At 43.1% G+C, this 13,282-nt stretch overlaps 1 protein-coding gene across 2 annotated transcripts in view; it reads right to left on the reverse strand.

Moving 5' to 3' along the window:
• Window positions 1-7,834: 7,834 nt before the first annotated feature.
• Window positions 7,835-13,282, reverse strand: part of LOC142290340 (uncharacterized) — a 78,212-nt gene continuing 72,764 nt past the window's right edge. For both annotated transcript variants that reach the window (XM_075334300.1, XM_075334301.1), the window contains 3 exons: window positions 11,960-12,005; window positions 9,571-9,619; window positions 7,835-9,255 (listed from right to left, as the gene is read on the reverse strand). In XM_075334300.1, coding sequence (XP_075190415.1) covers window positions 9,216-9,255; window positions 9,571-9,619; window positions 11,960-12,005 — 135 coding nt within the window. In that variant the 3' untranslated portion in view covers window positions 7,835-9,215. The remainder of the gene's footprint in view (window positions 9,256-9,570; window positions 9,620-11,959; window positions 12,006-13,282) is intronic.

The following is a 13,282-nucleotide window of genomic DNA, read 5'->3' on the forward strand; positions in this document are numbered from 1 at the left end:
TGTGAATAGCTTACCCATAGAAGCAATGTGCCTAACTTGCTGCCACAGAACACAGAAGGGGACACACAGCTCCCTGACACACATGTTGTGTTAGCTTCCTCAGCAGGGGGAGGGCAGATGTATGTCATGCCTATCGTGCGTATATATATATATATATATATATATATATATATATATATATATATATATATATATATATATATATATATATATATATATATATATATATATATTTGCCTTATTCTGTCTGTCTGTCTTGCTCCAAAATGGTGTCCTTACAGTGACAGCTTTCAGGATTGGCCGCCGGGCTCGGCCTGGCCCCGCCCACCTCCACGGATTGGCCGCTCGCCTCGGCCTGGCCCCGCATGGATTGGCCGCTCGCCCCGACACTCCGCACGCATCGACCGCTCGGCCACGCCCCTTCCCCCGAATTCAAACGAAGCCCCGACTCCCCCAGCCCAGACAAAACCTTGCGATGCTGGGACGTGACGGAGCCGGTGTACGCTGGTAACCATGATAAACATCAGGTAACTATATCATGGTTACCAGTGTACACCGGTGTGGTCAATAATGAAGTGTCATGCAGCGGTGAAAGAGTTAAAGACACTGCAAGACACTTCATTATAGGCAGCGGGCACCCCCAGAAGAGAGAAGACAGAAGAAAGAAGACCCCGCAGTCATACTCACCAGACGCCGACCGGGAGCAGGTGAGCGCATCAAGGTCCTGCAGCGGCGGAACACACACACACACACACACACACACCAGATCGCATCCACACACTCACAACATCCGGCGATATCGCTTACTTCTCGGCGGCGATCCTGTGCGTGCAGTGACCTTCCAGGAGCTGCCGGAGGATCACATGGCCGGAAGCATGTGGTATCTCCGGATGTTGGGAGTGTGTGAGCGCGTATGTGCGATATCGTCAGTGTGTGTGTGTGTGTGTGTGCGTGTATGCGTTCGGGTGTGCGCGTGTATGCGATAGTGTGTGCGCGTGTCGGCAGAAGGCATAGGAGCACGGCGTGGAGCACGGCGTGCAGCACAGCTGCTGGGACCGCCCACCGGAGGGCACAGGGAGAAGTGGGGTGTGAGTGTATGCGATCAGATGTGTGTGTGTATACTGTCTGATGTGTGACTGTGGAGCACGATGGGGAGTGCGCAGCATGGGGTATGGAGCACGATGGGGGGTGCACAGAATGGGGCATGGAGCACGATGGGGGGTGCGCAGCATGGGGGATGGAGCACGATGGGGAGTGCGCAGCATGGGGGATGGAGCACGATGAGGAGTGCGCAGCATGGGGGATGGAGCACGATGGGGGGTGCGCAGCATAGGGGATGGAGCACGATGGGGGGTGCGCAGCATGGGGGATGGAGCACGATGGGGGGTGCGCAGCATGGGGGATGGAGCACGATGGGGGTGCACGCGCACCGCACAACACACCACACACACTGGGAACCACAAACACCGCCCTACACAGACACCCACACACACAGACAACGCTGCGCACACACAACACCCAACACACAAACACCACGGCATACACAAATATACGCACATACCGTGCAACACACACACATTGCACAAAACATACCTCCCCCAAAACACACATGCACCCCACACCGACAACACTGCAGACACACAGCGCTCCACAAACAACGCAACACACACAATGCAACACACATACAACACCGCTCACACCCCCCGCCACACCCAGACAACACCCAGAACATGTACAGCACCCTACACAAACACTTGGCAACTACACACAGCATCTATATATATAATTTTTCAATAAAAAAAAAAAAAAAAAAAAAGATATATATATATATATATATAACAAAAATCATACATTAACTACACAATACTTAAATTCTATAATACCCGATGCGTAGAATCAGGCCACCTTCTAGTAGATATATAATGTGCTAAACTACCAGGATCTGATGATTAAAATATCTCCAGGTAGGGCTAGTTTTAGGAGCACTATGCTTGAAATGAAGCTATTCCCTTGGGGTATTCTTGGCTCTAAAAGGTAACCATACTTGATATTTTGATTGATTACTATACCCCCGCTTTTTGAAACGTTCCATCAGATCCTGTGACTGAATCTCAAATCTTTGATCAGTAGAGCACACACGTCTTGCTCTCAAAAAGTGCCCCGTTGGTACAGCACTAATCATAGATTGCGTGTGAGCCAATGGCGCGTGGAGATGGGAATTTACGGAACTACTCTTCCTATGAATATCTGTCTGTAATACACCATCTGCCCCCACTTCAAAATGTATATCCAAAAAAATCAAGATGTTTTTGATGTACTAATTGCACATATATTAATGTATTGTTGTATAGTTGCATAATTTGGGAATCTTCATTGTTTATGCTGTATTAATATGCTTCGTTTAGTAGATATAACTGACTATATGAGGTACTTTAATCTACATACCCTGACACATTTGTTATATTCTGCTTGCCTGATGTGTGAATACACTGCATCGATTGCTGAGCACTGCAGTGTGATCGTTGTCTATTGTGTGCGTGCGCTGTGGCAGACACTTCTGGGTGAATACACCTGGCGGCTTCTGAAGGTCTGATGCGCATGCTCAAATGACGTCATCGGGAGATTTCTCCCCGAAAGTACGCGTCATGACTGGAATGCCGCCAGGTAGTGTGCGCTTCTTCTGGGTGTCTCCTGCGGCGCATTCGCCAATTTACACGGACTGAGGATGCTAACAAGACAATCGCGTCCGGGAGCAGGGAGCTGTGTGTCCCCTTCTGTGTTCTGTGGCAGCAAGTTAGGCACATTGCATCTATGGGTAAGCTATTCACATAATAGTTGATAGGTGGTTCTTGCCAATGTGATTACTTATATATCAGGTAGCCTAATTCGATGTAACAGTGTTTCTGCTTTACTTGCTCTTTTGATTGAGCCATATTGATGTGTGGTGATGCACATTAGGGTTAGTCAGGCATTTGTGCACATTCATGTGCATGCACTCTATTTTGTATGGTAGAATTGATTTTTTTTTTTCTACGTGTTGCCACTGACATAAGGGGATACCCCTCCTTTTTGGAGCCCTCTATTTATATTACATTAATATGATTATCGTTTTATAAACTTTTTGTACTCAAATCAAATTATATTTTTATGAATATGGAACTCCATGTGTGCTTTATGCACATCCTTTTATGATAGAGTAATGTGGTTTGTTGACGTTCCACTAGTGGCCATGAATTTATTAGATCACTTAAATATATGAACACAAGCGAAATGGTTTTATCAATGTGAAGGAACATGCAATGCATTTTATTTTAGTGGAAGTAGTCCTAAATCTGTGGTATGTTATGTGAGTAATAAGCGGTTTAGTGTAACATTTCCACAATCTGTATGATTGTCATTGTTTGATAAATTTTTAGTCATCAGGGCAGGGAGCTAGATACAAGACCAGCAAATCCATAACCCTTTTTTTTAAAAAAACAAAACAAAACAAACTTGAACTATCAGAGAGGCAATGTGTTATTTCAAAGGTTTCTCTAAATGGGCAACCATCCACCCATTATAAGTTGGGCCGACCCTGCATCAGTACTGATATATAGTACACAGAAGTGGGCTTGTTTGTGGCTATTTTGCTAAGCAAAACTCTTCTTCCTTCTGATTAACTCCAACCACAGACTGATCCGAACAGGATGGAGAAAACTGAAAATATTTCCACCATTTCACATACGATATGCTTTTATGTGTCACGTGGACAAAAGAGACAAAACACAAACTATTGAAAGTATTTATTTGGTCTTAAAACATAAAATATTTTTGTAAAACAAGGTCTTCTCGCATACAAAACAGGGAAATACAATAAAACTTTTTTTTCCTCAATTTGATCTAAAACCCAACCACATTCAAAACCTGACAATTCAGGGCCTAAGCAAAGTTTTTTAGTTCCAAAATAAGGACAAAGAAATAAGGGTACATCACAGATTACCTGGGCCCTCCTATGAATTTTCTGGATTCTGATGGTGTTCGGTGTCTTTCACATGTCCATCTTTGTGGTCTGTGTATGGATCGTGTCATCTGGAATGGCAGAAGGTCTCCTGACCAGAAGTCACCAGTCTCATGGGCATGTAGGAGTCTGATGAGGTCAAGTAACCCACAGCAGATCCAGACTCAGACCATGAATGTTAGAAGTGTAAAATCAGCCATAGGTTGCAGCCCCTTGTGTAAAAAGTAGTATTTCTTCTATTTCAATTTTTCTTTTCAGAAGTAACCATTATGCTTGGAATGGATAAGATCTAAAAGGATTTTAGGGGATTCTGGAATTTAAGAAAAAAACAATTCTCTTCCATGCTGCTTGTAATTTGTGATGAAGATTAGTTGTCCATAGCACTAACAGTAAGAACAACTACAATGGGGGAAATAATTGGGTACATATGAAAATAAAAACAAAAAACAACCCATGTGGTGGTAGTACAAAAAATCTTTAAAGGGGCTTTGCACAACTCGGACAACCCCTTGTCAACTCTGGCACCGTTACAGGTCTTGAGTGACATTAAGTCATGTGAGAGTCCTGCAGCCAATCAGAGGCTGCTTCACTGTCACTTCCTTAAAAGGGAACCTTTCAGGTGCTATATGCACCCAAAACCACGAGCAGTTCTGGGTGCATATGCCTAATCCCTGTATACACTAGCATAGATAAAAGGGATCATTAGAAAAAGTATTTCTAAAGCTCTTTTATCGTATGCTAATGAGCGATTACGATGAGCGATGAGGGGACTAGTCCCCTGGGCGTTAGTTCCCCTGGCTAGTCGCCCCCATTAGCATGTTAGCACGCCCCTGTGGGCATGCTAATCAATGCGCAGCTTCAGAAGATGATCTCGCTCACCTCTCTGCTGCCATCGCCGCCCGAAGCTGGATTTAAGCTCAGTGTGCATGACCCTGGCGTTTCGGTCATGCGCACTACTTCAGTTTGAAGCCGTGACGCATACACCCTTCTTCATAGTGCACATGACCTGAACTCCGGGGTCATGTGCGCTGAGTTGAAATCCAGAGTCGGGCGGCAATGGCAGCGGAGAGGTGAGTGAGTTCATCCTCATATTAGCACACCCACAGGGGTGTGTTAACATGCTAATGGGGCTGACTAGCATGGGAAGCAACACCTTTGGGACTAGTCCCTGTGCTCATTAGCATACGATAAAAGATCTTTTTCTAAAGATATCTATGCTAGTGTATACAGGACCGGTTAGGCAGGGATTAACAATATGCACCCAGAACTGCTTGTGGCTCTGGGAGCATATTGCACCTGACAGGTTCACTTTAAGAAGAAACGGACATCTGTAGGAAATTAGCGATTGCAGATTGGCTGCAGGACTCACTTGGCAATGTCATGCAAGCCCAGCATTGCTGGAATGGCGCCAGCACCGAAGGACAATACAGTTTGTATGTGAGGGAATATAGTAATTGAAAAGGGGTTGTCCAATTTGTGAACACCTTTAAGTAAAATTTCCTGACTTGTTTAAGAGATAATGGATCACAATCTACAGGCAACAATTTAATGTTAAAATTGTAATATATAATATTAAAGAAAAAAATATGTTATATAAACATGTTTCAACCTAAAAATTAAGCATGAACACAAAGATTTTATAGCAATAGCCAAAATTTGTTCAACTTTGTCTGCAGGACGTGCAGCCACATTTGTTGTCACTAATGAATTTGCTTTTCAGCAACTGATGATGCAATGAGTATTACTAGAATAGACCACAGCAATAATAGGAAACAATTGTAATCCTCGAGTAGCTGCTCCAACTTAAGATTTGCTACTATAGCCATTATTAGGTTTTGGATAAAAACTCTTTTACAATAATAAATGCAAGTTTAGAAAGATTAGCATCAAGGAATTAAAACAAGACCTGTACCATTTATCTATGTCTCCAGTTTTTTATTTGGCATGACATAAAAATAAGAAAGTCTGTCACCCCCAAAATGCATATTAAAAGAGGTGGTTCACTACTCTGCAATAGTGACCACATCCCTGTAGAACTGATAGAGAAGGCTTTTTCTAAATACCTTGTTCAGCCAATTTGGCCTCTAAGCGGCGCTATTTCGGTTCGCTCACCCACGTGAAGTGCCCCCCAGGGCTCCGTGACCTCTGAGATACGGTGATGTCACGACAACTTCCAATTGACCCGACATCACTGAGGCGGCCCCAGTCTTCCTGAGTGACTAGGCTGTGAGCGGAGTTTCATCGCTCATTACAGCCCAGCATAGCTCCTGCTTGCTGCGCTCTGCAGTGAAGGAGACTGCAGGGCTGTGATGAGCAGTAAAACGCCACCCACAGCCCAGTCACTCAGGAAGACTGGGGCCAGGCTTGGTGATGTCACGACAACTACCAGTTGACCCGACATCACGGATCTCAGAGGTCATGGAGCCCGGGGGAAGTTACTTTATGGGGATGAGCGGACCGCAATAGCACCACTCAGAGGCAGAATTGGCTGAACAAGGTATTTACCGTGTTTCCCCGAAAAAAATACCTCCCCCGAAAATAAGACCTAGCAGGAGTTTTCAGGGAGGCTTAAATATAAGACATCCCCTGAAAATAAGACCTAGTTACGATCAATAATGAAGTGTCCATGCAGCGGTAAAAACATTTTAAAGATACTGCAGAACACTTCATTGTAGACAGCGGACACCCCCAAAGGACAGAAGAAAGAAGATAGAAGACCTCCTGATCACACTCCCCAGATGCCGACCAGGAGTAGGGGAGCGTATCAAGGTGCTGCGGCGGAACACTCACATACTAATCAGATCACAAACCGACACATACGCACACTACAGGTCGCATACACACACTCACCACATCCAGCGATGTCGCTTGCCTCTTAGCGCCCGTAAGGACCTGCGACGCTGTGCACTGCAGTGAGCTTCCAGGACCTGCAGGATGATCACATGGCCGGAAGCACGTGGTATCTCTGGATGTTGCGAGTGTGTGCGCGCGATTGTACAGGTATGTGCAACATCGAGAGTGTGTGAGTGTATGCTGTCTGATGTGAGAGTGTGGTGATCTGATGTACGAGTGTCGGCCGGAGGCAGAGGAGGACGTCGTGCAGCACAGCGGAGGAATGATGTGAAAGGTGTGTGTGTATGTATATGTAATATTATTTTTTATATAATATTATATAAATATATATATATAAAAATATAATAATAATAATAATAATAATAATAATAATAATAATAATAAAATATATATATATATATATATATATATATATATATATATATATATATATATATATATATATATATATATATATATATATATATATATATATATATATATATATATATATATATATATATATATATATATATATATAAATATATTATATACACACACACTCTCACACACACACACACACACACACTCTCACACATCAGATAGCATACACACACACACATCAGATAGCATACACACATATATACACATTATATATATATATAATGTGTGTATGCTATCTGATGTGTGAGTGTGTGATCTGAAATATGAATCAGCCAGACGCAGGAGAGGAGTGCAGCACACCTGCTGGGAGATCACAGGGAGATCTGGGAGCCATACAGAAGCCCGGGGCTGGTAAGTATAACGATTCGGGGAAGGGGCTGGGGGTCCTGCTTTTTGTGGGGGGTAAACTTACCCCCAACCAGGTCTCCTTGAGAATAAGACACCCGCTGAAAATAAGGCCTAGTGCTTTTTTCGGGGCAAAAAAAATATATATATAAGACAGGGTCTTATTTTCGGGAAAACAGGGTAGAAAAAGCTTTCCCTATCAGTTTTATAGGGATGTGGCCATTATTGCAGAGTACTCAACCACCCATTTAAACAGGGTGACCTGGCCAATATAAAAATCATAACAACAGTATACATATAGTTTTTGTGACTGAAAAATGGACTTTAAATTTTACAGACAAGAGCGAGGTATTCACTATGTGAATGCCGCTGGATTCTTTAAGTGTCAGTGTGCCGCAGAAAGTTTAGGCAAGTGAGAGCTGACAATCAGAATAAATGCTTAGAAAGGAAATTGAAGGGAAGTAACCGAGGAGAGTCCTTAGCCACACAAAGGGTGAAATAAAGCCCCCTCATGTCTATGTGATATAAAAGTATTTTATTCAGCCACTAAACATGTAAATGTATACTGTTGGTATGATGATTTCTATAGAGGGTCCACTGCATACCATATTTTTTTGCTTTATGAGACGCACTTTTTCCCCCCCCAAATTGTGGAGAAAATAGGGGGGCATCTTATAAAAGCAAATCAAGCTTACTGGGGAGCGCTGCAGCGGTGGAGCGGAGTCACGGGAGTCTGATGCCGCCGACTTTCTGTAGCATTGGCACCAGTGGAGCGATGCAGTCATTGCTGTGGGCCCGTAGCTTGGGTGTAATGGTGGCGCAAGGAGGGCGCCATGGATCTCCCGGAAAATGCTTGTGGAGGCGGGCGCCATAGATCTCCCGGCAAATGGCTGCAGAGGAGGGTGCCATAGCTCTCAGATCCTTCGCTGTCTCAGATGCGATGGACTTCAGGAAAATGGCTGTGGAGGCGGCGCAGATTGAGATCTCATAGAGCCGAGATCTCCATCTGCACATGTGCCGCCTTCGCAGCATTTTCCTGAAGTCCATGGCGTTATTTCTTTAAAGCCCACACCGCCGACATCTTCAGGATGTCTCGTGAATCGCCACCTGCAGCATACAGCCACAGCCAGTGGCGCCCGCCCCACAGCACAGTTCAGCACACAGCCTGCGGTATTGCTCCTGTCACCATTATCCACCCCCCCCCCCCTTGGTAAGCTACATTCCTGGATGTTTTCTCTGCCTCACAGCGCCGCCGAGCATCTGGGACACCCCACCTGCCGCAGCATCGCCCTGCTCCACGACTGCCCCTGCATTCTGTGACCTACACTCCACCACCGACCCCCTGGTAAGACACCAGCGGAATAGAATACTGACACTTTTTTTTTGTCTAAATTTGGGATGAGTCTTATAAAACAAAAAAATATGGTAACTATTTAAGTACTTTAATATGCATTTTGTGACTAAAAGACTTCGTTTAAGGTAGGATATTGATATGGTATCACAGAAATATTCCACAAAGACAACATTTAAAACTAGTGAACAAGCTTTTTTTTTTTCTTTCCAATTGCATAGAGATGATTTAGTGGAGAGACTCCTTTTAGTTGTTGTCTTTTTGGCAAGTCCGTTTCCTGCACGTGCTTTATGCAAAGAAATAAAATTGAAAAAAAATGACACGTTAACAACATAAAAGACAAATTAAAAAACAAGATAATATTGTTGCAAATGAAGAGATGAGACTGATTTCTAAAAGAAACATCAGTTTTTTCAGCAAATGTGAATAGGCCCCAAGTAAAGAGACATGTATTTATCTACAGCATAGGAGAGCTTTTCTCCCATTAAAACTATTGAAGCACTTTTTCCACATCAGGATGTATCATCTAAACACTCCTCGCTGTCAACAAAACTATTTCTAAAAAGTTGAAATATACATATATATATAATCAATACTATACCATGCATATGTTTTAGGACTTCCACCATTCCTTCCTGAGTAAAAGGACCCTGTTAAAAGAAAATCCCTACATTAAACACAATGAGCCAATGTCATGCATCTTAGGTGGATGCAACATACTAGTGTAAAGAAGCCCAACCTTGAGCGCAAAGGGAATTGGTCACCAGGTTTGTGCTTCTGAATCTGAGTGAAGGATAAAATAAGGGACACACTATCCTGATTCCCACTGGGCTCCTTGCTGTAGTTTGGAAAATATATCACAGTCATCTCGATAATGAGCTCTGGCTATCCTCGCCCGCACAAATGACTGACTGTTTTGTCTAGACTATGCATACGCAGAAGATCATGAACTATTATGGGGGCGGGGTAGCTGGAGGTATTGACTATCAAAGGCTACATAAGGAGCTCATCATTGTGAAGACTAGCTGAGCTGCAGCAAATAAAATCTTTTAAGGCCCTGTGCGCACACTGCGGTTTTTGCCACAGATTTTCTGTGGTTTATGCTGCAGAATTTGTGTAGTTTGTGTCCATAAACTTCAAGCAGCCCTTTCCCAGCAAAGTCTATGAGAAATTCTTTTTTCCTTACAGGTTTTGCTGCAGAATTTCTGCAGCAAAAAGTAGCAGCATGTCCCTTTTTTACCGCAGGTTACTGCATTTTTCCCTGTTTTGCAATTGATAATGTGTAAAAACCACAGGGACAAAACCGCACCGAAAACGAGGCAAAAAAATCGCATGCATTTTTTGGCTGCGTTTTTCTGCCAGAGATGAGAGATTCTGCCAGAGGGTGTGTTTTTTGCAGAAGAAACAAATCTGCAGTGTGCGCATATAGCCTAAAAACTACAGCAAACAGCCCAGTAAGTGACAAATTGCTGCAATCTGGGTCTCTACCCCTAATTTATGCTGCTCTAACATGAAAAAACAAAACGCCTAGTGACAGATTCTATTTATTTTGTGCACATTCCACTGATTTAGTCACGTTTTAATTCATTTTAACTTTAAATCATCAAAAAAAAACAAAAAAAACAAAACAAAAACAGATTTAGGTATATGCTAACAATGATGCTCATGCTTCAAAAAATAAAGAAAGAAATAAATAATCTCCAGACGTCGTACTTGTGCTAACCATGACACCATGGTGTTTGAACTTGAGCAAACCAAGTTCACCAATATCCCAACTAAGGGTGCGTGCCCATGATCAGTGTTTGCAGCGTTTTGGATGTAGCGTGTTTTCACTGCATCCAAAATGCTGCGTTGTACAGTACAAGCATAGTGGATTGATTTCTAGAAATCCCGTGCCCACTGTGCTTGTTTTTTCCACAGCAAACACTGACCTGCGGTGTGGCTCAGCACACTGAACCCTGATCGTGGGTACAAGCAGCTGCGGTCTCTTGCGTTCTCCTGCAGAGGAGACTCGCGGCCCCGCAGAATTCAGGATGCAGCGAGTCCTGAGCGTGGGCACATACCCTAAGGCTATGTGCGCACATAGCGTTTTGTTGACGCTGCGTTTTTGGCAGCTAAAAAACGCATAAAAATGCACCCGCGGCAAAAACGCAGGAAAAAAAGGCACCGGTAAAAACGCATGTGTTTTTACTGCGTTTTGCTGCATTTTTGATCTCTGCATTTTTCTGCGTTTTTACAATGCACTGCATGGGGCGAAAATGCAGAAAAACGCAGGAAAGAATTAACATGTCCATTTTTTTTTTAAGCTCAAAAACGCACAAAAATGCACCCGAAAAAAAAAAACACGCAAAAATGCCGCGAAAAACGCACTTTGTGCACATAGCATAATGGGTCACATACCTTGTTTTTGCTGTGATTTTTTTTTTTGCCCAGGTTTGTGTGTAAAAAAAAACCAAAAAAAAAAAAAACCAAAGAAACAAAACAGGTTACCGTTACAGCAGAATATATGACATTTTTAAAGGGAACCTGCCAGGTGCAATATGCTCCCAGAGCCACGAGCAGTTCTGGGTGCACATTGCTAATCCCTGCCTAACCATCCCTGCATACACTAGCATAGATAAAGGGATCTTTACAAAAAGTATTTCTAAAGATCATTTATCTTATGCTCAAGAATGAGAGGCCTAGTCCTAAGGGCGTTATAACCCCAGACTAGTCGTCTTCTTAGCATGTTAGTGAGCCCACAGGGGCGTACTAACATGCTATTCAATTCAGCATCCCCAGCCGAGCAAACCTGTGTCCACTATGACCGTTCTTCTGAATGCCGGGCACTTCCAGTCATGCAAATGTATGATCTTTAGAAGTTATGAGTGAACGGTTAGCCCATTTGGTTTTTTGTTTTTTTTACCAAAAGTTTTTATTATTTTTTTTTTTTTTTTTTTTTAAGCATGAGGATGATTTTTGCACCCCTGGAAGACTCAAAGTTTACTTACTCTGTGACCCTGGACTGTGATGGAACATATGAGCTGAGGAAACAACCTGAAAATAAATGTTTAAAAGGGGTTAGCCATCTTAAAAACAGCAAAAATAAATCTAAACAGTTGCTGGCTTATAAAAAAGAATAAGTGATGAAATATGGCTTATAAAAGTATTTATCAAACATACAGTCAGGTCCAGACATATTTGGACAGTGACACAAGTTTTGTTATTTTAGCTGTTTACAAAAACATGTTCAGAAATACAATTATATATATAATATGGGCTGAAAGTGCACACTCCCAGGTGCAATATGAGAGTTTTCACATCCAAATCGGAGAAAGGGTTTAGGAATCATAGCTCTGTAATGCATAGCCTCCTCTTTTTCAAGGGACCAAAAGTAATTGGACAAGGGACTCTAAGGGCTGCAATTAACTCTGAAGGCGTCTCCCTCGTTAACCTGTAATCAATGAAGTAGTTAAAAGGTCTGGGGTTGATTACAGGTGTGTGGTTTTGCATTTGGAAGCTGTTGCTGTGACCAGACAACATGCGGTCTAAGGAACTCTCAATTGAGGTGAAGCAGAACATCCTGAGGCTGAAAAAAAAAGAAAATAAATCCATCAGAGAGATGGCAGACATGCTTGGAGTAGCAAAATCAACAGTCGGGTACATTCTGAGAAAAAAGGAATTGACTGGTGAGCTTGGCAACTCAAAAAGGCCTGGGCGTCCACGGATGACAACAGTGGTGGATGATCGCCGCATACTTTCTTTGGTGAAGAAGAACCCGTTCACAACATCAACTGAAGTCCAGAACACTCTCAGTGAAGTAGGTGTATCTGTCTCTAAGTCAACAGTAAAGAGAAGACTCCATGAAAGTAAATACAAAGGGTTCACATCTAGATGCAAACCATTCATCAATTCCAAAAATAGACAGGCCAGAGTTAAATTTGCTGAAAAACACCTCATGAAGCCAGCTCAGTTCTGGAAAAGTATTCTATGGACAGATGAGACAAAGATCAACCTGTACCAGAATGATGGGAAGAAAAAAGTTTGGATAAGAAAGGGAACGGCACATGATCCAAGGCACACCACATCCTCTGTAAAACATGGTGGAGGCAACGTGATGGCATGGGCATGCATGGCTTTCAATGGCACTGGGTCACTTGTGTTTATTGATGACATAACAGCAGACAAGAGTAGCCGGATGAATTCTGAAGTGTACCGGGATATACTTTCAGCCCAGATTCAGCCAAATGCCGCAAAGTTGATCGGACGGCGCTTCATAGTACAGATGGACAATGACCCCAAGCATACAGCCAAAGCTTCCCAGGAGTTCATGA

The sequence above is a fragment of the Anomaloglossus baeobatrachus genome, chromosome 2, assembly GCF_048569485.1.
Source record: "Anomaloglossus baeobatrachus isolate aAnoBae1 chromosome 2, aAnoBae1.hap1, whole genome shotgun sequence".
Lineage (NCBI taxonomy): Eukaryota > Metazoa > Chordata > Amphibia > Anura > Aromobatidae > Anomaloglossus > Anomaloglossus baeobatrachus.